At 44.5% G+C, this 27,097-nt stretch overlaps 1 protein-coding gene across 2 annotated transcripts in view; it reads left to right on the top strand.

Moving 5' to 3' along the window:
• Window positions 1–20,556, top strand: part of LOC144807645 (uncharacterized) — a 135,183-nt gene extending 114,627 nt beyond the window's left edge. For both annotated transcript variants that reach the window (XM_078673268.1, XM_078673269.1), the window contains exon 2: window positions 17,388–20,556. In XM_078673268.1, coding sequence (XP_078529394.1) covers window positions 18,102–19,130 — 1,029 coding nt within the window. In that variant the 5' untranslated portion in view covers window positions 17,388–18,101 and the 3' untranslated portion in view covers window positions 19,131–20,556. The remainder of the gene's footprint in view (window positions 1–17,387) is intronic.
• The last annotated feature ends 6,541 nt before the right edge of the window (window positions 20,557–27,097 follow it).

Below are 27,097 nucleotides of genomic sequence, written 5' to 3' on the forward strand. Positions count from 1 at the left end.
TTTTAGTAGGACCTTTGGCATACTTGTAGCTATTCTCCGAGTCTGCTGTGAGGGTCAGAGTAGGGTCATAGAATAGTTGCAAGTAGGCAACTGAACTCTGGAGGGGCCCCTCAGGAAGCACTAGAGGGAATAGTTATGATTTAACTTTTGCACCTGCTGAGTGCTTTCAGTTTTGCAAAAATCGTTTTTCTGCAATTTCGCGCGATTCGCGGGGCGCGAATTCGTGCGAGATTGATTTCGGAAGCCACGAATTTGTGCGAATACACGATTTGTTTTTTTTGCCGCGTGATTTTTTGCGTGTTCGCAAGCCGCTTGTAGCGCAACGTTTGCAAAGTTACCCTAGCAGTCGTACATGGGCGCGGCCATCTTGTTTGCGTGACGTAATTCTGTTTCCGGGCGCTATGTGTAATCTCGCAAAGTGTGCGGCTCGCTAGTACATGTTTGCGTGTGATCGCGGGGAAAATCTCGCGCGAACTTACCCTCGCGGTCGTCGACGGGCGCGGCCATCTTGTTTTTCATTCATTGCTATGGTTCTGGGCATGCTTTCTGTATCCTCTGTCAATCTCTGCCATCCTTTGCTTGTTTGAAGTTTTTTTGGTTCTATTTTACTTATTATCTATCCCTCTATTTTTCTAGCTCTATATATTTGTCTTTTCTGCTACTTTGGGTTAATTTTAAACTACTTTCTTTAACTCTTTTCTTTTCTTCTTCCCTATTCTATTTCTTCTTTATTATTTACCTTCCTTTCTGCCCAGACCATGGTAAAGGGAGCCGGGAAGCAGCCCGCGAAGGGGAAGGGTCCCGCACCCCGTGCCCGGCTCCCGTGCGGGCGTTTGAGGGGGGAGACAGTTATAGCTCGGGAGATTTTTAGTGCGGAGGAGGTGGCCGCACTAGTCTTTCATGTCCAGCACCGCCTTCCCAAGACCATCATGGGAGGCGGCAAGATCGCTACCGGCTACGGGATCCGGGAGCGCCGGAAGCGGTGGGAGAAGGTGTGCCGGGTCATGTTTGAACACTCTGGGGTCCGGCGCACCTACAACCAGGCCACCCACCGCTGGACGGATCTCATGGACAAGGAACGCGACTTGCTGGACGTGCTCGGCGTCGAGATCCCCGGGCTTGGTGAGTAGTAGTAGCTATTTCTAGCTATTTCATCACTACTCTGTTTTCTCCCGCTCTGTGTGTTATTATATTGCAGATTTTTGTTTTTTACCAAGAGCAATAATGCTGCCGATTACATTGTAGGTAAATTATATTTCAAAATCTTCTGTGCATTTCAGGTGCACTGCTCTCCTTCTCAGTAGCCTTGCTACTATGCTTATTTGTTTTCTATTTTGTGTTCATTTCATTGGCCTGAGAAATTATGTATGAGTGGAGTGTAAAGAATTGCGTAATGCTAGACACTAAGGGTCAGATTTTCAATTACCGGTGCATCCCTGCAAAGTAGCAGGGATGCGCCAGTAATTGTGCGCCACGCCACCATCACCCATGGTGCGCCGTATTTACAATGCGCCGCACCATGGGCCCAAAACGTCACAGAAGCCTTACGCATCTGTGCCGTAAAGGTGGCGCATTGCTGGAGTTGCGTGACAACGATGGCGCAGCTCCAGCAATGCTCTGGGGTGCCCTATCTCCCCAATGCTGCGTCAAGCCGTACGTCTGCTTCAAGCAGGCGCAGGGTTTGAGTCACGCATCATTGTCCTAAAAGTGACTGATTGACATCTTGTAGATTTCCCTCAGCCACTTTTAGGATGCGTTCCTGCGCAGGAACGCCCTTCCTTGCGCCGGAACGCCCCCTGATGACGCAGGGCTTTACAACGTGATGCATCTCCCATATGCGTCACGTTGTTAATATACGCTGCACCATGGCGCCTCTTTTGTTATGCCCCTGCGTCACAAAAGTCACGCAACAATGGAGCAAAAGAGCCGCAAGGGGCTTGTAAATCTGCCCCTCCAGACTACAGTCCAGTCCTTCCTTTGTACACCTGGCAATAAGAAGAAATAGTGGTCGTGGATTGATAGTTTGAGTATTTTAATGACTGGTTAATGTAGTAGGAAACTTTTTAGTGTTGTCTCTGATCTGCAATCCCGATGGAGTTTGTCTGTCACTTCGCGTGCTGCGGACTGCTGCCTGCCAGTCCTAGGCAAACCTTTTTAGTAGTTTGTTTAGTGAGTTGCATAACTTTCCAAGTCGACGGTCCGCAAATCAAGCAATACTAATATCGTAGTAGACCACATGAGATAGGTAAATATATCCCGTTCAATAGTTGTCTATTTGCTATTTCGCCAAAAGATTTTGTTATTGTTCTTTTGAAATGTTTGATTTTGTTGACAACAATCATCCATGTTTTTGGGTCTTTCTTTCTTTCATGTTGTACATCAGCTCCCCCCAGGGGCAAGAGGACATTGGAGGAGGCTGCTGAACCAGGCCAGGATCGGTCAGGCGAGGGCTCCTTTGCTGGCCCCGGTAAGTTTTAATTTTAATATAGAGTAACTATTTTTTCCTAGCGTTCCTCATTCGATTTTTTCTAAATCGTCTTTGATCTTCTTGTAGACTGTATCTAAATTCTTATCCTGCCTCTACTATGACTCCCTGTGGTATTACTAGATTATTCTTATTTGTCTGTCTGTGTAGCTAACTAAGATTGAACATTTGGCAAAAGGTGTAAAACGAAACTCTCATTCTAGTCAGCAATAGCTCTATGCACTGAGTGCAGTCCTCTGGGATTGTCCATAATGTCTTTTCAAGTCTTCTAAATGTTTATGCTTTGACAATTACCAACAATAAAAAGGTGAATGACCACCAAGAAAGAATAAGACACTACTTTACTTTTGGTTTGGATAGGAGGACAATCCATACTACTACTGTTGCAGGGACAAATCTGTACAAACAGAACTATGGACACTAAAGTGCATTGTTTATCAATTATAATAGGCACAGGTCGACTTTCCACATACCTCAGTGATATCAGACTTTGAAGAACCCCCAATCTACTTACTGACTAGATAGTGTGGCAGAGTCATTTAGCTCCCGAATTCATCGATGATTGATCCCCAATGATGATTATCCAACGCAGGACAAGAGTACGGAGTCAGAGTCCAGAAGTGTCAGAGGCACGGGCTCATGCATTGCAAATTGCAAAACCTTTTGCTCATTCACTCATGACCACAAACCACTGAGTCTATTTAAGTTTTAAAGCTTTATTAAAAGTAAAAATATTTATTAAAATCAAGCTTGTCATAAAACATAAACGGTTGATTAAAAATGAAAAAGTGCTTATAGTGATATATTTCACACATTTATTGTGGGCGAGCCAAGCCCTCACCTGGTTTGAACTTTAATTTTTCTTTTTGGTGCTGAATCGTTGGTCCCTCCATCCTAGTGATGATGATTTGTTCTTAGAAGTGAAGATTCTGTCTGTTATGAGACAAATGGTGCGTGTTAAAAAGCAAGCATTCATCAGTTGTGTCAAAAAGTGCAGCAAGACAACACCCTTCCCTGGAAAAAGGGACATTTTTACTTTAAAGTAGACAGTCACAAATTATTAGCTTGTTTTCGGTATTCACATTTCTTCATTCCTAGACAAAATACTAGTGATTGGTGTATGTCTATGACATCTAACATTCTTAAATGTACTTTGTAGGTGGAACATCTGGTGCTGGGCCCAGCGCGGAGGTGGAGGAGGAAAGTTCAGGGGAGGAGGCAGTGCCAAACTGCTGTGCAGGTTGCCACGGTAGTGGCGGGCAGTGGTAAGCTCTTATATTCCTTACTTATTGAGATTGTAGACTGCATAGTGTGCTCCGCGTGAGAAAACGTAAGGTTTGTCCAGATGAGAGACATGAAGAAGAATGATTGACATAAAGTTTGAATGGATGGATGCCTGGATCATGGTACTATCTGACTCTGAGATAGCATATGTGTATCTCGAGAGAGTAGACGGTCACTGGATGAACTAAGTGTTACTTTGAAGAGCATGTAACACCGCACCTGCACGTCCGTCCCAGTGTAGGAAAGGAAAGGAAAAGAAGTTGTAATTTTGTCCGAATACTACCATGAATAGTAGCAGTAGTTTGTATTGCAAGCACAGCATATATCCGGCTATTACGATGGCCACTCACTACCTCTGTTAATAAGTTTAGTAGAACTCGGTCATTCTTGTGTGGATGTATCACTGTTCACTCAATAAAAAGCAAAGCACCTAAAGTCATCCCATATGTAAGCAAATACATACCATGTGCAGTGATAGATAATCAGATTATTTATCTTCTCCGTTTTCCTTTTCTAGTATCTATTCATTGGCACAGTAGGGCGAAAGTTAAATTAATTAAGCAGTAGCCCTTGTAACAGAGTATTCTCAGTGCCACCCGTAATAGAAAAGTAAGAGCATCACCACCTGCATGTACTGGACTGGTACAGTAACGCAAGTCTGTCTCACTCATCATGGCGGGCGTCTGTTTTTCTCGGGTGCAAGTTGACTGCGCTGGCATTATGCTGGCTTGCAGAAGTTAACGTACCAATTTTGCTAAACAAGAGAGAAGAAGAAGAATAAGACTTCTGGGGGGTGGCAATTGGGAGTTGGGTTTTCTACTTTTTTGGACTTCGTTTTCAGGGACATTCGTTGGGGTTCGGGGGGGGTGGGCTGGGTCTTGCGGGAGATTTATATTACTAGATATATAAATATACTTTAAACTTTATCTTATCATATGTGTTTTTTACTGCTTTTGAGGCTGGTGGGTGGGGGTTTAACAGTCCTGAAACTTAAGTGGCATCTTGATTCAAGTTGTGTAAGTACTAATGGCCCAAATGCTTTCAAAACTAAGTGCCTCTCACAGAGTAAGTGAATTCAATAGTCCTAGGACTAGTGTCAGTCTCTCATCTCTCCTAATACTTCATTATACTACCTCCCCCTAAACGCTTATCTTACCTGTAATTTGTGTTTGGAAATAGGGCTAGGCACAGGGCTGGCTGCACGTGAAATGGCGATTAAGGTTGGCAATCCTGGGCGGAAGAAATGTCATCATTGCGGTGGTACTTGTGGTGTTACACAGTGGCAGTTGCAGCATCTGAAAAAAAAGAAAATGAAACCTTGTTTGTCCTTACCGTAGCATTAGAATGGTACGATAGAGAATATAGCAGGTGACAGTACACTAGAACAGTGCCACAATATAGCCTAACAAATGGTAAAGTATTTAAAGTATAACTACTACTTGCATTGAATTTCTTTGACATCGACTACTATTACAAGAAATAGTACTGAAGGTGAAGGACACAGCAGCGTAATAATTTCATTTGCCACGTCTAGGAGGAGGATGTTCCTGATGACCAATCAAGTTGATGGCGCACATGAAAATCTGCTTTCATTTGCCAATAGTGACTCGGTGTCAAGCTGAGTAAGAATATATCCTCGGATTCCTTCACCATCCTGTTGCTATGACCTTATCCTCCCCAGCAAGTGTGTGGAAATATTGCTGTCATTTAGTCACACATCAATCAAAACCACACAGCCCGGGGGAAGAGGGTTAGGGTTTGGAAAATGGATGGGAATGGGGTTTTTTGGGAAAGTTTTGCTGAGAGAAGAAAAAAAAAGCACAGCATGGACAAACAATAATTGAAGATGAACAAATCTTTGGGTACTGCACTCAGAGAAACACTTCGTACATTAAATTAGGTTTGAAAAATAGCAGAAGTAAAACCTATCCAATGGCTGTAGGGATGAATTTAGAAGCAGAGATCAAAGAAATGCAGAGTCACACTCATAGAAGTTCACAGCAATAACATTACTTAAAAGATAATTAGAAAAGAACGGATACTGTATCTGTATGTTGTTGTAGTTGTCCTGTTGAATTTGGGAAGTTGTAAGATGCATCCAACCATTCCTCTTATTAGCGGGACTCCTCCATTCCATCTGATGCTCCGTCCATCAATGTTGGTGACCAGAAGACACCCTGTCCACTGCCTGCCTGGCGGATGCTGAATTGCGGCTCGCTAATGTGAAGCCTGACTTCATCCTTTTTTTCCCATTGCACAGGCTGAAACCCGGCCTGTAATTATTGATGGAAAAACCGGAAGCGATATTAGAACACCACTGACAAATAAATATAAGGTATGTACGCTGTGTAGTGCAAAAAGTCACACTTTGAGATTCCTAATAGACAGTACAATATTTTTGAAAGTGCCTACTCTGTCTGAGTCTCCTTTTGAAGGATAAATAAGTATGGGCGAATTAATTTAGCGGATCCTTCCCCTCAAGCTAGGTGTACTGTAAACTGTGTTTTAGAACAAAATTAGACCTTCCCAGCAGTGCTCCCAGACCCTTACTAAACCCAGTCGTAAAAATGTAGAAGACCCTAAGAAGACCCCCAATCAGATCTCAAAAAACGAGGCCTAATAGAAAATGGTGACAACACGTACTTTGAAAGTAAAGTAGGCCCAAATCCCCCCTTACCCACCGTGGATTGTATTCAAACCACTTGCAAGCAAGCAAAAGTATCCATACCCAGCATCCCTCCAAGACTCGCAAACCCCCCCCACAAACAGCCCCCCGCCCAAACACATGCAATACAATACTGCTAACCCTAACGAGCCCTAAGTTAAGAATAGTGGCAAACGCTTTCTTTAACTAGGCCAAATCCCCCCTTCCCCACCATGGATTTTCTTCAAACCACTTGCAACCAAAATTACATATTCCCACGAGTGCTCTAAGACCCCAGAACTCAGTTGCAAAAATCTAGAACACCCGAAACACATGCAACCCTGCTGCTAGTGCTAACCCTAACGAGCCCTAAGTTAATGTGCAAAAACGCTTTTTCTCATGGATTTTCTCCAAAACACTTTTATCCGGTTCTAGAGCTTCCCAGCAAATGCCCCCGAGCCGTCAACACAGGCGGAAACAAGTAGAAGACCCCCAAACAGCCAAAAAGCAAAACTACAAAAGTGGGGACTTAGTCGTTTTCCTGGCAAATTCCCAACATCACTCCACGCGCGCTCTGCAGCTAGGCCCTAACTCCCCTTTGCCACCATGGATTTTCTTCAAACCACTTGCAGTGAAAAGTATCCATACCCAGCGTTGCTCAAAGACCCCAAAACCCACCCACAAACACCAGGAAGCCCCCCAAACAGGCCCCCAAAAATGCTGTAGTGAGCGAAATGTCAGAAAATGCAAAAACGTTTTCCTCATGGATTTTCTCCAGAACACTTTTATCCGGTATTAGACCTTCCCAGCAATGCCCCAAGACCCGCCAACCCACCCGCAAAAAAGCACAACACCCCCAAACAGGCAAAATGCAAGCCCCAAAAATCGAAAAACACACAAAACTCAGCACAATCCCATGCCATCCATGCCCTCAATGATGTTTAAATTCAACAAAACAGTTGTATCATGCACCCATAACTAACGCTGGTCCTACAGGATACTGTGGCTACCCACAATATATTTTATTTAATGTTCTGAAAAAGTTCCAAAATTGTAGTTGCAGCAACTGTAATGCCCCAAACAAACTTACTTGTGAAAGTTGATTTCTAATCCAAAAGTGATCCAAAGAAAGTCAAAAAGGCCTCAAATCCAAATATACAGCAACATCCACAAAAAGTAATCCTTCCAGGTCAAGATCCAAATGAAAGTGACCAGCACATGAAGAAAGCACTGGGAGGAGCATGCTGGACAGGAACAGGAAGTTGGAGACTGTGGGGCACTTCCTTCCTCCCCCCCCAAAAAATGGACTCCTTGCAAAAAAGTGCAGGCAAATGTCAACCTTAGGAGTTATTCTGATAAAAATCATCATTTTTTGAAGGTTTATGCTGCTTGCTGGTGGATTTTTGTGGAAAATTGCAAATTTTGAATTTTCGCGAGTGCGAGATTGTTGCTGCTCGCGGCATTTACGTGTTCGCAATTGCGAACTCTCGCGATGCGTGCTGTGCAAGGTGGCAAGCCGCGATGACGTAATCGCAGTCACCAAACTCCCGCGGGATCCCGCAGCAAGATCCAAAATGGCGCAGCACACGCAAAATATGGAGAAAAACAAGTCTGCAAACGCTGAATAAGTGAACGCTGCGCGCCACAAAATTGTATCACCAAGCAAAAAAATCCGCTGCGTGCAAATTTGCGGATTCTCGGCAAATTCGCGAGAGTTCGCGGATTGCGAATTTGCCGAAAATCCACAAAATCCGCGAGGGGAACGGATTTTACGCCCATGCTTAATGATAGGCCACTACAACCACCCCCTTTCCCTGGATAAGGACCGGTGGTGAATGATAGGCCAGCACGACCACCCCCTTTCCCTGGATAAGGACCGGTGGTGAATGATAGGCCAGGACTACCACCCCCTTTCACCCTGATTAATAAATCACTTTCTCCATTTTTGAAGATTCTTCAAAACCCAAGACTTGATAAACAAGATCTTATACAAATAGTCCGTATTACTTTTGAATGCTGCTTTTCTGCCTTTTACTACTTTATCTGTCACGGAGAATCAAAGCAGCTCTCCCAACTCCTGGCCTCTGTTATTGCATTGTTTGCATAAGATTCTCCTAGTGCCTCGCTCGTGTTATTGCATTGTGTCCAATAGATTCTCCTAGTGCCTGGCCTGTGTTATTGTATTTTGAGCGTCATATTCTCCTTTTGCCTAGCCTGTGTTATTGCATTGTTTACATCCGATTCTCCTTGTGCCTGGCCTGTGTTATTGCACTCTTTAAATCATATTCTCCTAGTGTCTGGCCCGTGTTATTGCATTGTTTACATCAGATTCTCCTCATGCCCGGTTTGTGTTATTGCATTGTTTGCTTCAGATTCTCCTCATGCCTGGCCTGTGTTATTGCACTGCTTACATCAGATTCTCCTTTTGTCTGGCCCGTGTTATTGCATTGTTTACATCAGAGTCTCCTCGTGCCCGGCTTGTGTTATTGCATTGTTTACATCAGATTCTCCTCGTGCCTCGCCTTTGTTATTGCAGTGTTTGCGTCGGATTCACCTAGTGCCTGGCCTGTGTTATTGCATTATTTGCATCAGATTCACCTAGTGCCTTGCCTGTGTTATTGCATTGTTTGTGTCAGATTCTCCTAGTGCCTTGCCTGTGTTATTGTATTCTTTGTGCCAGATTCTCCTAGTGCCTGGCCTGTGTTATTGCATTGTTTTCGTCAGATTCTCCCAACGCCTGACCTGTGTTATTACATTGTTTACATCAGATTCTCCCAATGCCTGGCCTGTGTTATTGCATTGTTTGCATCAGATTCTCCTCGTACCTGGCCTGTGTTATTGCATTGTTTGCATCAGAATCTCCTCGTGCCTGGCCTGTGTTATTGCACTGTTTACATCAGATTCTCCTCGTGCCCGGCCTGTGTTATTGCATTGTTTGCTTCAGATTCTCCTCGTGCCTGGCCTGTGTTACTGCATTGTTTACATCAGATTCTCCTCGTGCCTGGCCTGTGTTATTGCAGTGTTTGCGTCAAATTCTCCTCGTGCCTGGCCTGTGTTAATGCATTATTTGCATCAGATTCTCCTAGCGCCTGGCCTGTGTTAATGCATTATTTGCATCAGATTCTCCTAGTGCCTGTCCTGTGTTATTGCATTGTTAACATCAGATTCTCCTCGTGCCGGCTTGTGTTATTGTATTGTTTGCTTCAGATTCTCCTCATGCCTGGCCTGTGTTATTGCATTATTTACATCAGATTCTCCTCGTGCCTCGCCTTTGTTATTGCAGTGTTTGCATCGGATTTACCTAGTGCCTGGCCTGTGTTATTGCATTGTTTGTGTCAGATTCTCCTAGTGCCTTGCCTGTGTTATTGCATTATTTGCATCAGATTCTCCTAGTGCCTTGCCTGTGTTATTGTATTCTTTGTGCCAGATTCTCCTAGTGCCTGGCCTGTGTTATTGCATTGTTTTCGTCAGATTCTCCCAACGCCTGACCTGTGTTATTACATTGTTTACATCAGATTCTCCCAATGCCTGGCCTGTGTTATTGCATTGTTTGCATCAGATTCTCCTCGTACCTGGCCTGTGTTATTGCATTGTTTGCATCAGAATCTCCTCGTGCCTGGCCTGTGTTATTGCACTGTTTACATCAGATTCTCCTCGTGCCCGGCCTGTGTTATTGCATTGTTTGCTTCAGATTCTCCTCGTGCCTGGACTGTGTTACTGCATTGTTTACATCAGATTCTCCTCGTGCCTGGCCTGTGTTATTGCAGTGTTTGCGTCAAATTCTCCTCGTGCCTGGCCTGTGTTAATGCATTATTTGCATCAGATTCTCCTAGTGCCTGGCCTGTGTTAATGCATTATTTGCATCAGATTCTCCTAGTGCCTGTCCTGTGTTATTGCATTGTTTACATCAGATTCTCCTCGTGCCGGCTTGTGTTATTGTATTGTTTGCTTCAGATTCTCCTCATGCCTGGCCTGTGTTATTGCATTATTTACATCAGATTCTCCTCGTGCCTCGCCTTTGTTATTGCAGTGTTTGCGTCGGATTTACCTAGTGCCTGGCCTGTGTTATTGCATTGTTTGTGTCAGATTCTCCTAGTGCCTTGCCTGTGTTATTGCATTCTTTGTGTCAGATCTCCTAGTGCCTAGTTATTAGAATTGTTTTCATCAGATTCTCCCAACGCTTGGCCTGTGTTATTGCATTGTTTACATCAGATTCTCCTCGTGCCTGGCCTGTGCCTGTTTGCATCAGATTCACCTAGTGCCTGACCTGTGTTATTGCATTGTTTGCATCAGATTCTCCTTGTGCCTGGCCTGTGTTATTGCATTGTTTGCATCTGAATCTCCTAGTGCCTGGCCTGTGTTATTGCATTGTTTACATCAGATTCTCCTCGTGCCTGGCCTGTGTTATGGCATTGTTTACATCAGATTCTCCTCGTGCTTGGCCTGTGTTATTGCACTGTTTACATCAGATTCTCCTAGTGTCTGGCCCGTGTTATTGCATTGTTTACATCAGATTCTCCTCGTGCCTGGCCTGTGTTATTAGCATTGTTTGCCTCAGATTCTCCTCATGCCTGGTCTGTGGTATTGCATTGTTTACATCAGATTCTCCTCGTGCCTGGCCTGGGTTATTACAGTGTTTGCGTCGGATTCACCTAGTGCCTTGCCTGTGTTATTGCATTGTTTGTGTCAGATTCTCCTAGTGCCGTGCCTGTATTATTAGCATTGTTTGCGTCAGATTCTCCCAACGCCTGGCCTGTGTTATTGCATTGTTCGCGTCAGATTCTCCTCGTGCCTGGCCTGTGTTATTGCATTGTTCACATCAGATTCTCCTCGTGCCTGGCCTCTGTTATTGCAGTGTTTGTGTCAGATTCACCTAGTGCCTGGCCTTTGTTATTGCATTGTTTGCATCAGATTCACATAGTGCCTGACCTGTGTTTTGCATTGTTTGCATCAGATTCTCCTCATGCATGGCCTGTGTTATTGCATTGTTTGCATCAGAATATCCTCGTGCCTGGCCTGTGTTATTGCACTGTTTACATCAGATTCTCCCAATGTCTGGCCTGTGTTATTGCATTGTTTACATCAGATTCAACTCGTGCCTGGCCTGTGTTATGGCATTGTTTACATCAGATTCTCCTCGTGCTCGGCCTGTGTTATTGCACTGTTTACATCAGATTCTCCTAGTGTCTGGCCCGTGTTATTGCATTGTTTACATCAGATTCTCTTTGTGCCTGGCCTGTGTTATTAGCATTGTTTGCCTCAGATTCTCCTCATGCCTGGTCTGTGGTATTGCATTGTCTACATCAGATTCTCCTCGTGCCTGGCCTGTGTTATTACAGTGTTTGCGTCGGATTCACCTAGTGCCTTGCCTGTGTTATTGCATTGTTTGTGTCAGATTCTCCTAGTGCCGTGCCTGTATTATTAGCATTGTTTGCGTCAGATTCTCCCAACGCCTGGCCTCTGTTATTGCAGTGTTTGTGTCAGATTCACCTAGTGCCTGGCCTTTGTTATTGCATTGTTTGCATCAGATTCACATAGTGCCTGACCTGTGTTTTGCATTGTTTGCATCAGATTCTCCTCATGCCTGGCCTGTGTTATTGCATTGTTTGCATCAGAATATCCTCGTGCCTGGCCTGTGTTATTGCAGTGTTTACATCAGATTCTCCCAATGTCTGGCCTGTATTATTGCATTGTTTGTGTCAGATTCTCCCAACGCCTGGCCTGTGTTATTGCATCGTTTACATCAGATTCTCCTCGTCACCGGCCTGTGTTATTGAATTGTTTGCTTCAGATTCTCCTCATGCCTGGCCTGTGTTATTGCATTGTTTACATCAGATTCTCCTCATGCCTGGCCTGTGTTATTGCAGTGTTTGCGTCAGCTTCACCTAGGGCCTGGCCTGTGTTATTGCATTGTTCATATCAGATTCTCCTAGTGTCTGGCCTGTGTTATTGCATTGTTTTCGTCAGATTCTCCCAACGCCTGGCCTGTGTTATTGCATTGTTTACATCAGAGTCTCCTCGTGCCTGGCCTGTGTTAATGCATTGTTTGCATCAGGTTCTCCTAGTGCCTGGCCTGTGTTAATGCATTGTTTGCATCAGATTCTCCTAGTGCCTGGCCTGTGTTATTGAATTGTTTACATCAGATTCTCCTTGTGCCCGGCTTGTGTTATTGCATTGTTTACATCAGATTCTCCTCGTGCCTGGCCTGTGTTATTGCAGTGTTTGCGTCGGATTCACCTATTACCTGGCCTGTGTTATTGCATTGTTTGCATCAGATTCACCTATTGCCTTGCCTGTGTTATTGCATTGTTTGTGTCCGATTCTCCTAGTGCCTTGCCTGTGTTATTGCATTTTTTTCGTCAGATTCTTCTCGTGCCTTGCCTGTGTTATTAGCATTGTTTGCGTCAGATTCTCCCAACGCCTGGCCTGTGTTATTGCATTGTTTATATCAGTTTCTCCCAATGCCTGGCCTGTGTTATTGCATTGTTCGTGTCAGATTCTCCTAGTGCCTGGCCTGTGTTATTGCATTGTTTACATCAGATTTTCCTCATGCCTGGCCTGTGTTATTGCATTGTTTACATCAGATTCTCCTCGTGCCTGGCCTGTGTTATTGCAGTGTTTGCCTCAGATTCACCTATTGCCTGGCCTGTGTTATTGCATTGTTTGCATCAGATTCCCCTCATGCCTAGCCTGTGTTATTGCATTGTTTGCATCAGAATCTCCTTGTGCCTGGTCTGTGTTTTTTGCACTGTTTACATCAGATTCTCCTAGTGTCTGGCCTGTGTTATTGCATTGTTTGCGTCAGATTCTCCCAACGCCTGGCCTGTGTTATTGCATTGTTTACGTCAGATTCTCCTCGTGCCCGACCTGTGTTATTCCATTGTTTGCTTCAGATTCTCCTCGTGCCTGGCCTGTGTTATTGCATTGTTTACGTCAGATTCTCCTCGTGCCCGACCTGTGTTATTCCATTGTTTGCTTCAGATTCTCCTAGTGCCTGGCCTGTGTTATTGCATTGTTTAAATCAGATTCTCCTTGTGCCTGGCATGTGTTATTGCATTGTTAGCATCAGATTCTCCTCGTGCCTGGCCTGTGTTATTGCATTGTTTGCGTCACGTTTTCCTACTTCCTTGCCTGTGTTATTGCATTGTAAGTATCACATTTTTCTAGTACCTGATCTGCGTTATTGCATTATATGCGCTGCTTTTGGTATGTATTTATTCAAATAGTTGCTGCTTTTCTAACAAACATGGTACCTTTTATCCCAATCAAGTGCATCTGACTGCAAGGACACTGCGCTCTCCCTGCAGTAGCAATCTACTTCCTATTTATGTAGCAACAGACAGCACAGCATGTCTCCCAGAGATGTCGTAGGGTCAGAAACAGTACATTGGTAAGTAGGTATGATGCAAAACAAACTGAGTAAGATTTTAAATGAAGAAGCTGCTGTGATAGACGGCAAAACATCCATGTCGAAACATCAGCAGTAGGACAATGGTACATGGACGATAATAGTAGATTTACACTTCCGTGCAGTGCGTGTCACTTAATGTTCTTTTCTTCCACTCTCATGAGGTGGTTTTTGCAAGCCAACTCTGAGCTCAGAGTGTGGAGCTTCCACAAATTTCAGCCTGTTCCAAAGACGGTAACAGAGAAGGTTGAAAGATCTGAGGCTTGATCCTGGCAGATGGACGGGTGATCCCTGAGGGGGTGTAGTTGGTCTTTGTGTTGCCACGGCTGTCCAGGGGGTGTAAACAAATGTCAGCAATTTGTGGAAGGCCTTCTTTTGGGTGAGAACCATCAAGCTTCGTACAATACGGAGTTGAGGGTTTGTGTCTGCGCAGGATGAGTTACATTCTGATAGCAAAATGGAGAACCTTGTCCAAAGGGGATTGATGTTACCAAGGTTTAACATCTTCAGTTACGGCAGATAGAGAAAGTCCATGTACCTCGAGGTGCTTGAAAAGCTTTCTGCGCTCTGCTGGTGCAGGCAGGATGTTTATTCTCTAGTTGGCATTTGCCAGGGGATGTTCAGATGCAGTGTTTGAATTAAACCTTGGAGCAGCACTTGTAGCGTTGACTCTCGGAGTCTTGTAGTGTGTGCTGGATGCGGTAGGACTGTCCCAATGCTCTACGGAGCTAAGAAAATCCAGACTCTCCTTCATCTCAGAGCTCGAGCTCTGTGGCTTGACCAGTAGAACTGCAATAAAGTAGATGACCTAGACCAGTTCTACCTCTCCCGACCTTTGAACTGATCATTGAGGAATGCAGATCTACACAATGAGCAGCTGAAAGAAGACCAGCCTAGAAAGGAAGATCTGCACAAGGCACAGCTGACAGAAGCCCCCGCCTGGAATGAAGATCTGCACAGGGCGCAGCTGACAGAAGTCCTGCCTGGCGGTGACCTCAGAGCAGTGAGAGACCAACAAACCACAAGATCCTTCAAGCCCAGCTAGCCACACTGAACACAATGTACACCAAAGGCCTGATTTAGATTTCAGCAGATGGTTTATTCCATTACAAATGTGACAGGTATCCTGCCCGCCCCATTAAAAATACATTGCATCCTGTAGCAATTATAATAAGGCAGACAGGATATCTGTCACATTTTGATAATGCCTTGGTGTAGTTTGCAGAGTTTTACTCCACGGAACTCCACAAAGCGCCAGGGAAACTCCTTCACACTCTGCAGACTTCCGCTAGTGGCAGAGTTTGTTAAGTTGCGCTGTGCTCACTGATTTTTAGTGCCAGGAGTTTAACCCCCACTGTAAAATCAGCACGATCAGCACTACGCGTCGTGCCAGAGGGCGATGCTGCTTTCTGCCGCTCTAATTGATATTCAAATCGAATGGCAGCTTCATCAACGAGAATGGCAGATTTTAACACTCGAGTGGTCGCGACCTGCCGTGACCTCCCGCAATGAGAAATCTCGCCAGGAGGTCTAGCGCATTATATTTTCTCACAAGCACTCGCCACCTTACCGCTGGAGAACTGCATGAGAAAAAAAAATAATAATTCAGTTCTGCATTACTTCACGGAGTTTTTTGGAACTCTGCACTATGGGCAAAAATTTGCAAGCTCCGCCGGCAGAGCTGAACCCCTAGTTTTGAGAAACTCTAAACTAGGCCACAATAAGTGTTGTAGAAGAAGTGAGATCCATGGCCTTGTGAGTATGAGGCTGTTATCTGACTTCTGATGAACCCCACAGAGTGAGTTAGCAGCCAGAGGTCAGTAGAGGGACCGAAGGACAGGAAAAGAGATAAACTTGAAGATGAGAAATATGGAAAGGTATAAATGCTGCATCACCTGTGGATAACTGACACCTCGCCCCGCTCTACCAAATGCCCATCCAGTCACAAAGTGGCATCCTGGGTCCCAAACTGACAACGTCATGCCAGATGCCATGTATTTGTGGAAAAGGGGGGGAAAAAGAGTAATATGCAAACAACAGCTGCAGGGATATGTCAGGTAAATTATTGGTTGTGATGGATTCTCTATAAGTACTAAATGACTGATCTCGTTGAATATTAAATTATATGAATCAACGTTTGTTTGCCTTATCTGCGCTTATAATGTTTAGGATGGGCCTTACAGTGAACACCTCTCTCTGATTTACACAAAAGCCCCGGAAGGAGCTGCATCTTACAGAACTTTATCTACTTTAGGAAGAACTAAAGACTTGCTTATTAAAGTTGTCTTTCAGGGCCAGAACCGGGTGCTGTAAGCTGCTCTAGTTTCAGGGAGATGGACAGATGTTATGGCGATAGGAAACCCCCCTCAACCCACAATAATGTTCCAATCTTCCAGGCTAGAGGAAACCAGAAATGCTTGAACCAAGGAGCTGTTGAAAGTGTCAAAGGTGACTTATGAACAGCGAGGTAAAGAAAGGAGTTGGCATTTGAGGTGATCTTAAGTGAATAGGAAAGGAGAAGAAGTGTGTGAATGGAGTTACTTTTGTTGCATGCTTCGTGAAGAGTTACTGGACATTTTGCAGCCCAGCCTGATCCATCTCTTTTTCTAAACTCTACTGTTGTTTAAATGAAATCTTGACCATATGCGTCTATCTTAAGCTATACCTCAGGCACTTGGGTGCTCCGTGAGCGCCCTTACTTTGCTAAGTTACTCTGTGAACACTGGTAAATCACCTCCTTGTCAGACATTATTAAGATGTCATCTGATCAACAAAACTTTTAGTTAAATATCTGTGTATGATGAAATAGTCCTTGCTAAGTTTCAAAGGCGGTAAAGAAGAAGGGGGAGATTTACTAACATTTTGTGCTGTGTTTTGTCACAAAAGTGGCGCAAAGCAGTGCAAAATCCCTTTTTCCTAATTTACTTTCAAGCAAATAACGTAAAATGTATGTGAATCAGCGCATAGCACTGTGTCGCATTACTTTGCACCATGGGGGCCTGTTAAGGGTGGTGCATGGGTGTTCCCGTGCAACCACCCAAGGTTTCTCACGCTAAACCCAATTTACCAAATACAGTAGATTGGGTTTAGCGTGAGAAAACTGCATCCTGCAAGGAAGGAGAAATGCTTTAATTTCTCCTTCCTTTTCTAACTTTGCATGCGTGCTGCACTGTGCAACACGTATACAAAATGGGAAACGATTTCCCTTGTGTCTAGGCATAGTATTTTGTACAGGAAGGGTGTCTTTCCTGTACAAAACCTATGCTGGACTCTGACACACACACACACCCTAGCGCTCTGGTGCTAAGGTGTGTGCATGGTGCAGGGCCGCTGTAATCAGTGCTGGCGCAATGGAAAGGGAAGGTGAGAGCCATATCTTTGAAAATATGGTGCTCTCCTGCTCCCTCCCTGTCGCGCAGCGCAGCCTCGCACGGTGGGGCTGCACTGCATTGTGTGGAGATTTGGTAAATCTCCCCCGAAATGTATTTTACAACCAGTTAAACATTGTGAATTCTCATTCCATTATGTTTCAATTTAGTAATGTTAAATATCTTTACATCCAACAGAAAACAAGCCTTGACTGTATGAAATGACATCAATAATGAAGCGAATGCTGTAAATCTTCAATAATAGTAGAAATATTGAGCTACAGTATTCAGCAAAACATCAGCGCAGTCGGCGACAGAGGAACCTGCACCCAAACTGACAGATCCCAGATGAAGCATCAAGGGCAGTTCAGTGATTGTAAGAGACTGAGCTGTGCACCTCCACGCTACAAGATGAAGAAATGACCTTAGGAAAATTAAGGCAACAACAATAAGATACCGCCTCCTGTATAAACAAGTGTCAAATACCAACTTTGATCATGGGATCTGTTTGGAGATTATCGCAGTGCTCTGTTTTCTAATATGATGACAAGCCATCATTCCGTGCTCTAGGTAAATTGTAAACTCTTTCTGGCCAAACCACAGTAACCAGAGAAGAGCACAACAGAGCGGAGTCAGACAACTGTCGGGTAAAGGAAAGAGGAGTTCTTATATCTACAATACAACAGACTGGCCCAATTTGTACCGGCCGGAAGGAAGATACAACTTTACCCGCAAGCGTGCATAGCCATAATCCAATCTAAAGGCACAATCGGCTACAAAGACACCTTCTACGTATTAGGAGTGTAGCAAATATTTGGTGGCTATTGCATTTTATTATTAAAACATAAATCAAACGTGTAAAATAACGCACACATATAAAGTGTGTAAAAAAACACAAGTGCGTTATCAGCCATGTTGGCCCATCAGGAAATGCAGTCATGGGATGTAGACAAATATATACCCGACCCACAGACATTAACAAAGAAAGAAGAATCATACACATGCAGTGAGAGCTTTAGTTTGTCATCACTACTCAAGCTTAATAGGCACACGAACACAGGACAAAAACCTTTCAAGTGCAGTGAATGTGTCAAGAGTTTTAGTAGGTTATCAGAACTACAAAGACACCAGCGAACACACACAGGGGAAAAGCCATTCAAGTGCAATGAATGTGTGAAATGCTTTAGTCAGTTATCAAACCTCCAAAATCATCAGCGAACACACACAGGGGAAAAACAATTCAAGTGCAGTGAATGTGTAAAGAGCTTTAGTCAGTTATCAAGCCTTCAAAGACATCAGCGAACACACACAGGGGAAAAGCCATTCAAGTGCAGTGAATGTTTGAAGAGCTTTAGTCGGTTATCACAACTTCAGAGTCATCAGCGAACACACACAGGGGAAAAGCCATTCAAGTGCAGTGAATGTATAAAGAACTTTAGTCACTTATCAAACCTCCAAAATCATCAGCGAACACACACAGGGGAAAAACCATTCAAGTGCAGTGACTGTGTAAAGAGCTTTAGTCAGTTATCAAACCTTCAAATACATCAGCGAACACACACGGGGGAAAAGCCATTCAAGTGCAGTGAATGTGTAAAGAGCTTTAGTCGGTTATCACAACTTCAGAGTCATCAGCGAACACACACAGGGGAAAAGCCATTCAAGTGCAGTGAATGTGTAAAGAACTTTAGTCACTTATCAAACCTCCAAAATCATCAGCGAACACACACAGGGGAAAAACCATTCAAGTGCAGTGAATGTGCAAAGTACTTTAGTGAGTTATCAAGTCTTCGAAGACATCAGCGAACACACACAGGGGAAAAGCCATTCAAGTGCAGTGAATGTTTGAAGAGCTTTAGTCGATTATCAGAGCTACAAAGTCATCAGCGAACACACAGGGAGAAAACATATAAGGGTGCTGAAAGTGTGAAGTGCGTTTGATAGAAGACCCGACTAGCAGTAAAGAAGAAAAATAGATAACAGTATTTTCAGAGTTATAAAAGTGTTTGTTTCCAGAGATTGTTCACTCCCGTACACAAAGAAAAGCAGCATGATGCACCAGGATACACTGTGGGAGGCGAGCACAATGTGGATTAAAAAAAAGAAACATTCTTGATTTTTAGTTGATGAAGAAGAGATACAAAGAATAGAATTCAATCGCACCTGATCACACTTCCTGTAAAAGCAACACTGAACAAATACTGGGACTAAACGGTATTTTCAGCTAACTGGTAGGATTAGTGAAAAAACCTATAAACCCAACACACCCAAAGTAGGCATGTTGTCGGGGCTCTGGAGATGGAGGCTTCATTGGTGAAATGTATGTATTGCTATTAACAAATGCCACTGCAGTATATGTAATGAACTAAAGCGAAGCACAGGTGTTCAAGAAATAACCTATTTTTAGATATAAAAGAGCACATACCTTGTTTTTAAGTAAGGTTTGCTGCATCTTTGACACACTGTTATCGGTTGTTGGATCAGCTCGTGCCTCGGGCCTTATAACTAAGTGTGACCCGTGGCTCCTCTCCGACTCGGCTCTCCCTATTCATTTTCTGCCGTGCCAAACTCTACTTTTTACCTGAACTGAGCCACTGTTAGCAGCAGACTCAGTTTGAAGAATGTGGTGAAATAGCGAAATTCCACATCAAAAGCATATATGTGCCAGGACAATCCATTGCACTCCGAGCAACACGTCTTCCACACGTCCCTTGGTCTCAAATGTTCTGAAGGAATTGTCGTATGAATGGCAGAAGTGGCAGTGAGATCCATGAAGCTAAAGCTAACAGGAGTGTGTGGGAGATAGAGAGGGGGAGAGATAAAGAGAGCGAGAGAGACAAAGAAAGGGTAAGAAAAAGAAAAAGAAATGGAAGGAGGGGGAATGGCAGGTGATATGTATTCACCTAAAAATAGAAGAAGCAGCCGAATACATGTCAATTTGTGACATCACCAGAGAAACAGGGTGAATACCTGTGAATTTATAGATTTATTTTTAATACCTATAGACCCATGTCATGCAAATAAACAGGGAACAAGTAAGGAAAATAGTGATGGAGCCCATTATCATATGCAAATCACAATTACATCACATGTAGTGATGTCACAAGAAGTGATGTCAGGCCCTCATAATAATTTTCACGTGAAAGGTTGACGGCATGTTTTAAAAACAAAAAACAAGAAACATAAAATAATGTAAAAATACGTTTTTGGTTTCAGTTTTTATAAAGCATGTGTTTTTCCCACTATCAGTTTGTAACTAAACTCGGAATTGACTGAAAGTGTAAATATTTTTAAACAGATATGTGGAACTTGGAAATAACATTTTTAAACAGTTTTCAGTGAATAAATAAAATGTACTTTTAATTTGCGTTTGTTTCCTGACATTATTCTTTATCCAGCCCCTAAGCCCCAAACTGTTTCACATTTACAATGTATTAAGCAATAGAAGGGCTAATTTTGTCAAGTTCTCTGTTCCACTCACACAAACAAACACTCAGAGGCCTGTGTCTGCAGTACTGGGGCACAAAGTAACAATTACCAGTTGCAGGCTAAGGGTCTAGGTGGAACTGAGTCCCGTTTCTAGATAATAGTAGGGGGGGCCCTTCAAACTGTTGCTACCCCAGACTTGTGCCATGCTGATAAAGCAATAGTGACTTTGAGTAATTTATAATGAATTGAAATGAGAGAAAGAGAAGAAGAGAGCGAGGTGCAGGATATATTAAAGAAAATGAAAAAAAGACACACAAGACTTTAACCTGTTCTGTGTGCAAGCACTTTATGTAAACAAACTGTGCTGTGCAATGTGAACAGGCTGTCACCCCTCTTTGTATGTAAATGAGCTTCTGTGACCAGACACCCCAGGTTCCCATCTCTTCTAGCGCGGATGATAATGTGAGCACTGTAAGGTAATCGCAAAGAGGAGCTTTATTGAGAAACAATCGGCTTCCAGGTCACACAGCTGTGGTTATGTAGTTCTTTATTTGTTTTTTAAAAATTGTTTTAATTTACAGCAATTCTCCAGGTTACTTTTTCTCAGTATTACACTTCAGTTCGCTCATAGCTCTCCATCAGTTAAACGTGAGGTTTGATGTAGGATTTGCTGTTAGTGTCCCTAGACCATGTCCCAATCCATTTTTCCTTGATTTGTCGGCATGGGTTTTGTCCACACACTGGTCTACGACGGGCCTTCTCAAGTTAGAAGGCGCTGTAACAGGAATAATAAATCAGACATATATGAAATTATATGTAAACAAATATGTGCCTTTCAGTTATCAGGCATCACCAGACTCACATCTACACCTGTAAGTGAGCACCAGAATAAAGTGACTCCTCTCTATATAAATATGTGCCATCAGTAATCGGGCTGATGGTTCCACTGATACGCATAGCAAATAAAGTTTCTGAGATTGCGCTCATTGGCCTAAATTTTAATTGCTGAAGTTTCACGCATTTCCGCTGATGTGCACAGCTTATAAGGCTTGTGGATATTGCGCACTGTAAGCAGATCACTGAAGTTCACCCTTAAGTAGTAACTAGGTCAAAACATAGTACGTACATCATACAAAATGTCACTGCTCCTCCCTTCTTGTTGACATCTCCAGGAGTTCCTCCTCTCTTGTGGCTGAAGTGAAAGAAGGTTGTCAAACATTATACTCGTGCCTATGGCACTTCCTTAAGCGCAGAGAGGAAAGCCTCATTGTTAATGCATTGTTTGGGCTCCGAGGGACAAGAATTATTTGAACACCTTCCAGAACTCTCTGATAATGACTCTGCAACTCTTGATGAATATGAGATCTGCTTCAAAAAGTTGGACTTGCACTACCTCCCCAAAGTGAGTACTGTCCTTGAACGATATTATTTTGGGAAAAGGATGCAAAGCCAGGTTGAGCCGGTCGAACAGTACATGACTACCTTGCGCAAATTGGCTTCCACATTCAATTGTGGTGCAGCTTTAGAGGAGCGGTTAAAAAATCAGTTCATGTTGGGATGCGCCCTCGACAAAACAAGAGACGCCCTGTGGCAAAAATACACGCCATCACTTCAAGAAGTGCTGACCATAACCAAAAGTCACGAGCATTCAAAAGTGTGTGTTGATATTATGCACAAAGACAGTTCAGGTGATAAAAAGGAGAGCATTAATGTCAAGGTGCTGGTGGATAGATTAGTTGAACCCAAATTTAGCACCACTTCAAAGCTCTTTAACACAAAGAATTTTCAGAGGAAGTGCTTCAGGTGTGACAGTTCTAGCCTTATGGCCAACTTTAACCTGTTACGTGCATCAGACGGCCCCCGGCCATCCGACGTCACAGTGGGAATGTGCGGAGGAAGGCCGGGGGCCATCCAAACCACGCCCACTCATTATTATGGCTGCACCGCGGCGAAATTCGCTCTGCAGTCAACAGGTTAAAGACTGCCCAGGCTGGAAGGCCGTGTGCAAAACTTGTGAGAGAAAAGTTCACGTCTCAAAGAGCTGCAGAACGAGCAACAAGCATAAAAAATTAGGAAAGTTGATCTTTATTAAGAAGATTTGGAAGGAATCAATACTTTCCCAGTCACAGGAAATGCTAGTGATGGCCCTCAGGAGCTAGTTTTGATCAATGATGCTCTTCAAATCTTGGGCCAAGATAACTCTAGTCCCAAAAACATGTTATGAGCGTAATCTGCTGGGCAAAGTCACCCTGTTGAAGCCAGACATTAGACCAATAAGTTAAGGCGGGGTGACTATTGAGCTGCTGGGTTATTTCTGGGGCACGTTTGACTACAAAGGGAGAGTCATCCCTGGTAAAATCTATGTCTTGATGAAAGGGGACCAGCTCATAAGTTGGTTCCATCAACGTGATCTACATATCTGCCTTGATCCCAATGAGATCTGTCTGCCTACAAGAATTACCACCAGTTAGGGTTGTTAGTAATGCTAATCGAGCCTGGATCAAGGATTTCCCAGAGGTCTTTGCTGGTGAACTGGTTTATCTCAAAAACTATGTACATTGGATAAAGGTCAAATCTAAAGCTGTTCCAAAAACAGTTAAAGTCAAGAATACACCTATGTAAGTAAGGGAGAGCATCATTCAAGAAGTTGAAGCAACATAGTGGGTCTCTCCTGTTGTTATGTCCTGCAAAGCCAATGGGGAGGCCAGGCTCTCTGTCAGCTCGAGGAAGCTCATCAAAGCAAGGCATTTTCCTTCCTTGAACCTGACCTCCGCCTATCACCAGGCCAGCCTTCATTCCTCTTCAGAAAATTCAGAATATTCACTCCTCTTCCCAGGACCTCACCTCCTGTGTAACACCCTTTGGTACCTTTAGATTTCTAAGAATGCCTTTTAGACTGACTTCTGCAGCCTCAGTTTTTTCAGAGGGCAAGGAAGGGCATTCTTGGAGGCCTTCAGGATGTCAAGGTGTACCCTGATGATGTGCTCATCTTTGATGTGGATTTTGAGGAGCATAATGGGAGGCTGAGGTCAGTATTAAAGAAGTTATGTAAAGCTGACCCCACCATTTGGGCTGACAAGTGCAAAGTTGGTGTCAAAGAAATAGAGTACTTAGGGTATTTTGTGTCCGCAGCAGGCATCAAACCCAAAGACTCATTGCTAAACAACCTTTGTAATTTGTGCACCTCTTTGAACAAAGAAAAGTTTGTAAAGTTTCTGAGCATTGCTGAATTTTATCACAAGTTCGTCTGAACTTTGCAGGGAAGAGCTCTTGTTTGAGGTCTCTCCTCTAGAAGGGAAGTACATTTGTCTCGCTCCTCCCTTTTCCTGCTAAAGTCATCGAGAAGATCGTCAACAGACAGCTGACCGCCTTCCTCGAGACGAACGGATCCCTCGACCGCTCGCAGTACGGCTTCGGAGCCAACCACAGCACCGAGACCGCCCTCATCTCAGCCATCGACGACATCCGGACCCTGCTCGACAAGGGGGAAACAGTGGCCCTCATCCTCCTGGACCTCTCCGCTGCGTTCGACACGGTCTGCCACCGCACCCTAGTCCACCGCCTCAGCAACATCGGTATCCAAGAGAAGGCACTGGAGTGGATCATCTCGTTCCTCGCCGGAAGAACACAAAGAGTCCGCCTCCCCCCGTTTCGCTCCGAGGCCACCGAAGTCATCTGTGGCGTCCCGCAAGGATCTTCACTCAGCCCCATCCTCTTCAACATGTACATTAAACCTCTCGCAGCCATCGCACGCCAGCACAACCTCAACATCATCTCTTACGCCGACGACACCCAGCTGATCCTCTCCCTCACCAGAGACCCCGACACCACCAGAACCTGCCTACACGAAGGGATGAAAGACGTCGCCGAGTGGATGAAGGACAGCCGCCTGAAACTGAACTCGGACAAGACGGAAGTCCTCATCCTGGGATCTTCGCCCTCCGCCTGGGACGACTCCTGGTGGCCCCCAGCCCTGGGCACCGCACCCAAGCCAACCGACCACGCACGCAACCTGGGCTTCATCCTGGACCCCTCCCTCTCGAGGACCAGACAAGTCAACGCCGTCTCCTCATCTTGCTTCAACATCCTGCGTATGCTTCGCAAGATCTTCCGTTGGATCCCGACCGAGACCAGGAAGACTGTCACCCAGGCACTCGTCACCAGCCGACTGGACTACGGAAACGCCCTCTATGCCAGAACCACAGCCAAGCTACAGAAAAGACTCCAGCGCATCCAGAACGCCTCCGCCCGACTCATCCTGGATGTGCCCCAACGCAGCCACATCTCCAGCCACCTGAGGAACCTGCACTGGCTCCCCGTGGACTAGAGGATCACGTTCCGGCTCCTCACCCACGCACACAAGTCTCTCCACGACCTGGGCCCCAAGTACCTCAACGACCGCCTGACCTTCTACACGCCCACCCGCCAGCTACGGTCCACCAGCCTCGCCCTCGCAGCCGTACCACGCATCCGAAGAGCCACCGCCGGAGGAAGATCCTTCTCTTACCTGGCTGCCAAGACTTGGAACTCCCTCCCCATCCACCTTCGGCTGACCCAGGACCATCTCGCCTTCAGGAAACAACTCAAGACCTGGCTGTTCGAGCAGTAGCATACCCCTCCGCCCAAGCGCCTTGCGACCCTCCCGGGTGAGTAGTGCGCTATACAAATGGCATGATTGATTGATTGATTTGTTTGGTCCAAGTGCTGTGAGGAAGAGTTTGAGTGTATTAACAAACATCTGAATGAAGCACCTTGTCTATGAAGTTTTGACTCCAAAGGTATCTTATCTCATGACTGATGCTAGCTTGAAGAGGTTAGGAGCAGTTCTTTTGCAGAAGGTTGATGTGGAGGTTAAACGATTCTTTTCTTCTCTAGGCCCTTGAGGGGTGCTGAATGCAACTGTTCTGTTGTAGATAAAGACGCTCTGGGTGTTTTCTGGGTGGTGCACAAGCTGAGAAAGGTTTTGTGGGGGAAAAGGTTCAGAATTCTTACTGACCACAAACCTCTTAAGGAGGTTTTCTCCAAGAAAGGCATTGACTTTGTCTCCCATGGGATACAAAAGTGGGTTGTGGCTCTACTGTTCTGGCAGACTTTCTGTAAAGACTCGGGGTGAGGAGTGTGAAACGAAAGATGATGTTGAGTGATTTAAAGGTGAAGAACTGAAAGAAGAAATTAATGTGTGTGATTAGTGAAGGGTTGATTTCCGAGAGAGAGTGGAGGGAACATCACATGATCGATTTAGACTTGTAGAAAGTCCTAACCATGGTCATAGGTGGTTGGTGTGAGAAGGACTGTGAAGAGGTCCTCGAAGGCTTTTGGCGAGTTAGGGAAGATCTGACGGTGGGGGGTGGTCCCCTGATGCGTGATAGAAGGTTGGTTGTACCCCTTGAATTAAGGGATAAGCTAGTAAATGGGCATTGCTATTACAAAGGAAAGGATCAAGTAAGCATATTGGTGGTCTGCCATAGATGTACATGTAGAGAGGTTGGTGCGTGAATGTGCTGAATGTGCGTGTTGTGACACAATATTGAAGTACAGGACGCAACCCATGGTTATTAGGGAACAGGCTACTGGTCCGTGGTGGACATTTCTATGGATATTTTGGGACCTGTGAAGTTAAAGACTCTGGAACGTTATTTGAAAGTGTGTATTGATATGTTTTCCCATTGGCCTGATATCAAGGTGGTTCATTCCGTTGAGTCAGGTGTAGTGATAGAGTTTCTAGAAGAGTTATTTGAACGTGACGGTTTCTAGTTAACACTCTGGTTAGACAATAGTGTTCAGTTCACAACCTTAGTCATGGAAGCGTTTCGGAGTTCCAGGGGGATCAAGCATAAGAACACGTCCCTGTACCATCCACAAAGCAATGGTGTGGTGGAAAGGTTTGTCAAGGTTGTTAAAGAGACTCTGCAGCAAGCTGTTGCCTGTGGTGAAAGTTGGAAGTTAGCCATGAGGAAGAAGGTTCACGAGTATAGGTTCACTTCTTATTCGTACACTGGTGAAACTCCCTTTTGTTTATTTAAAGAAAGGGTCCCCACCATGGAAGTCACTCTGTTGTGGGTAATGACAAAAAGATTTATAAATCAATGTGGAAAGGATCACTGGTCCTGCATAACCAAGGTCTGCAGGTGGATCGGTAGGTGTCTCCCAAATAAAAGACCCTCATACACGTGTTTTTTCAGAGTCGTGTAGCGGTATATGATGTGTCCCCGCTTCTTGTAACACGTGTCCGTGCGTAATCCTTGGGTCAGTTTTTGTTTGCACCCTCCGCCAGGAGGTTGTACCATTGGTTAAAACAGTAGTGATGGTGAATAAGTGAAATAGTGCTATAAAGGTGTTCTAAAATACCCGGACAGCCAGAGGTTCAACTTTAATATTTCTGGATGCGGGTAGAAGGTTAAGGCGTGTCGCTATGGAATTATTTAGGAATTCTAGCGCACTAATCTTGTGAGGTTAAAAGTGGTCGACATGTTTCAGCC

The sequence above is a fragment of the Lissotriton helveticus genome, chromosome 1_2 (assembly GCF_964261635.1).
Source record: "Lissotriton helveticus chromosome 1_2, aLisHel1.1, whole genome shotgun sequence".
Lineage (NCBI taxonomy): Eukaryota > Metazoa > Chordata > Amphibia > Caudata > Salamandridae > Lissotriton > Lissotriton helveticus.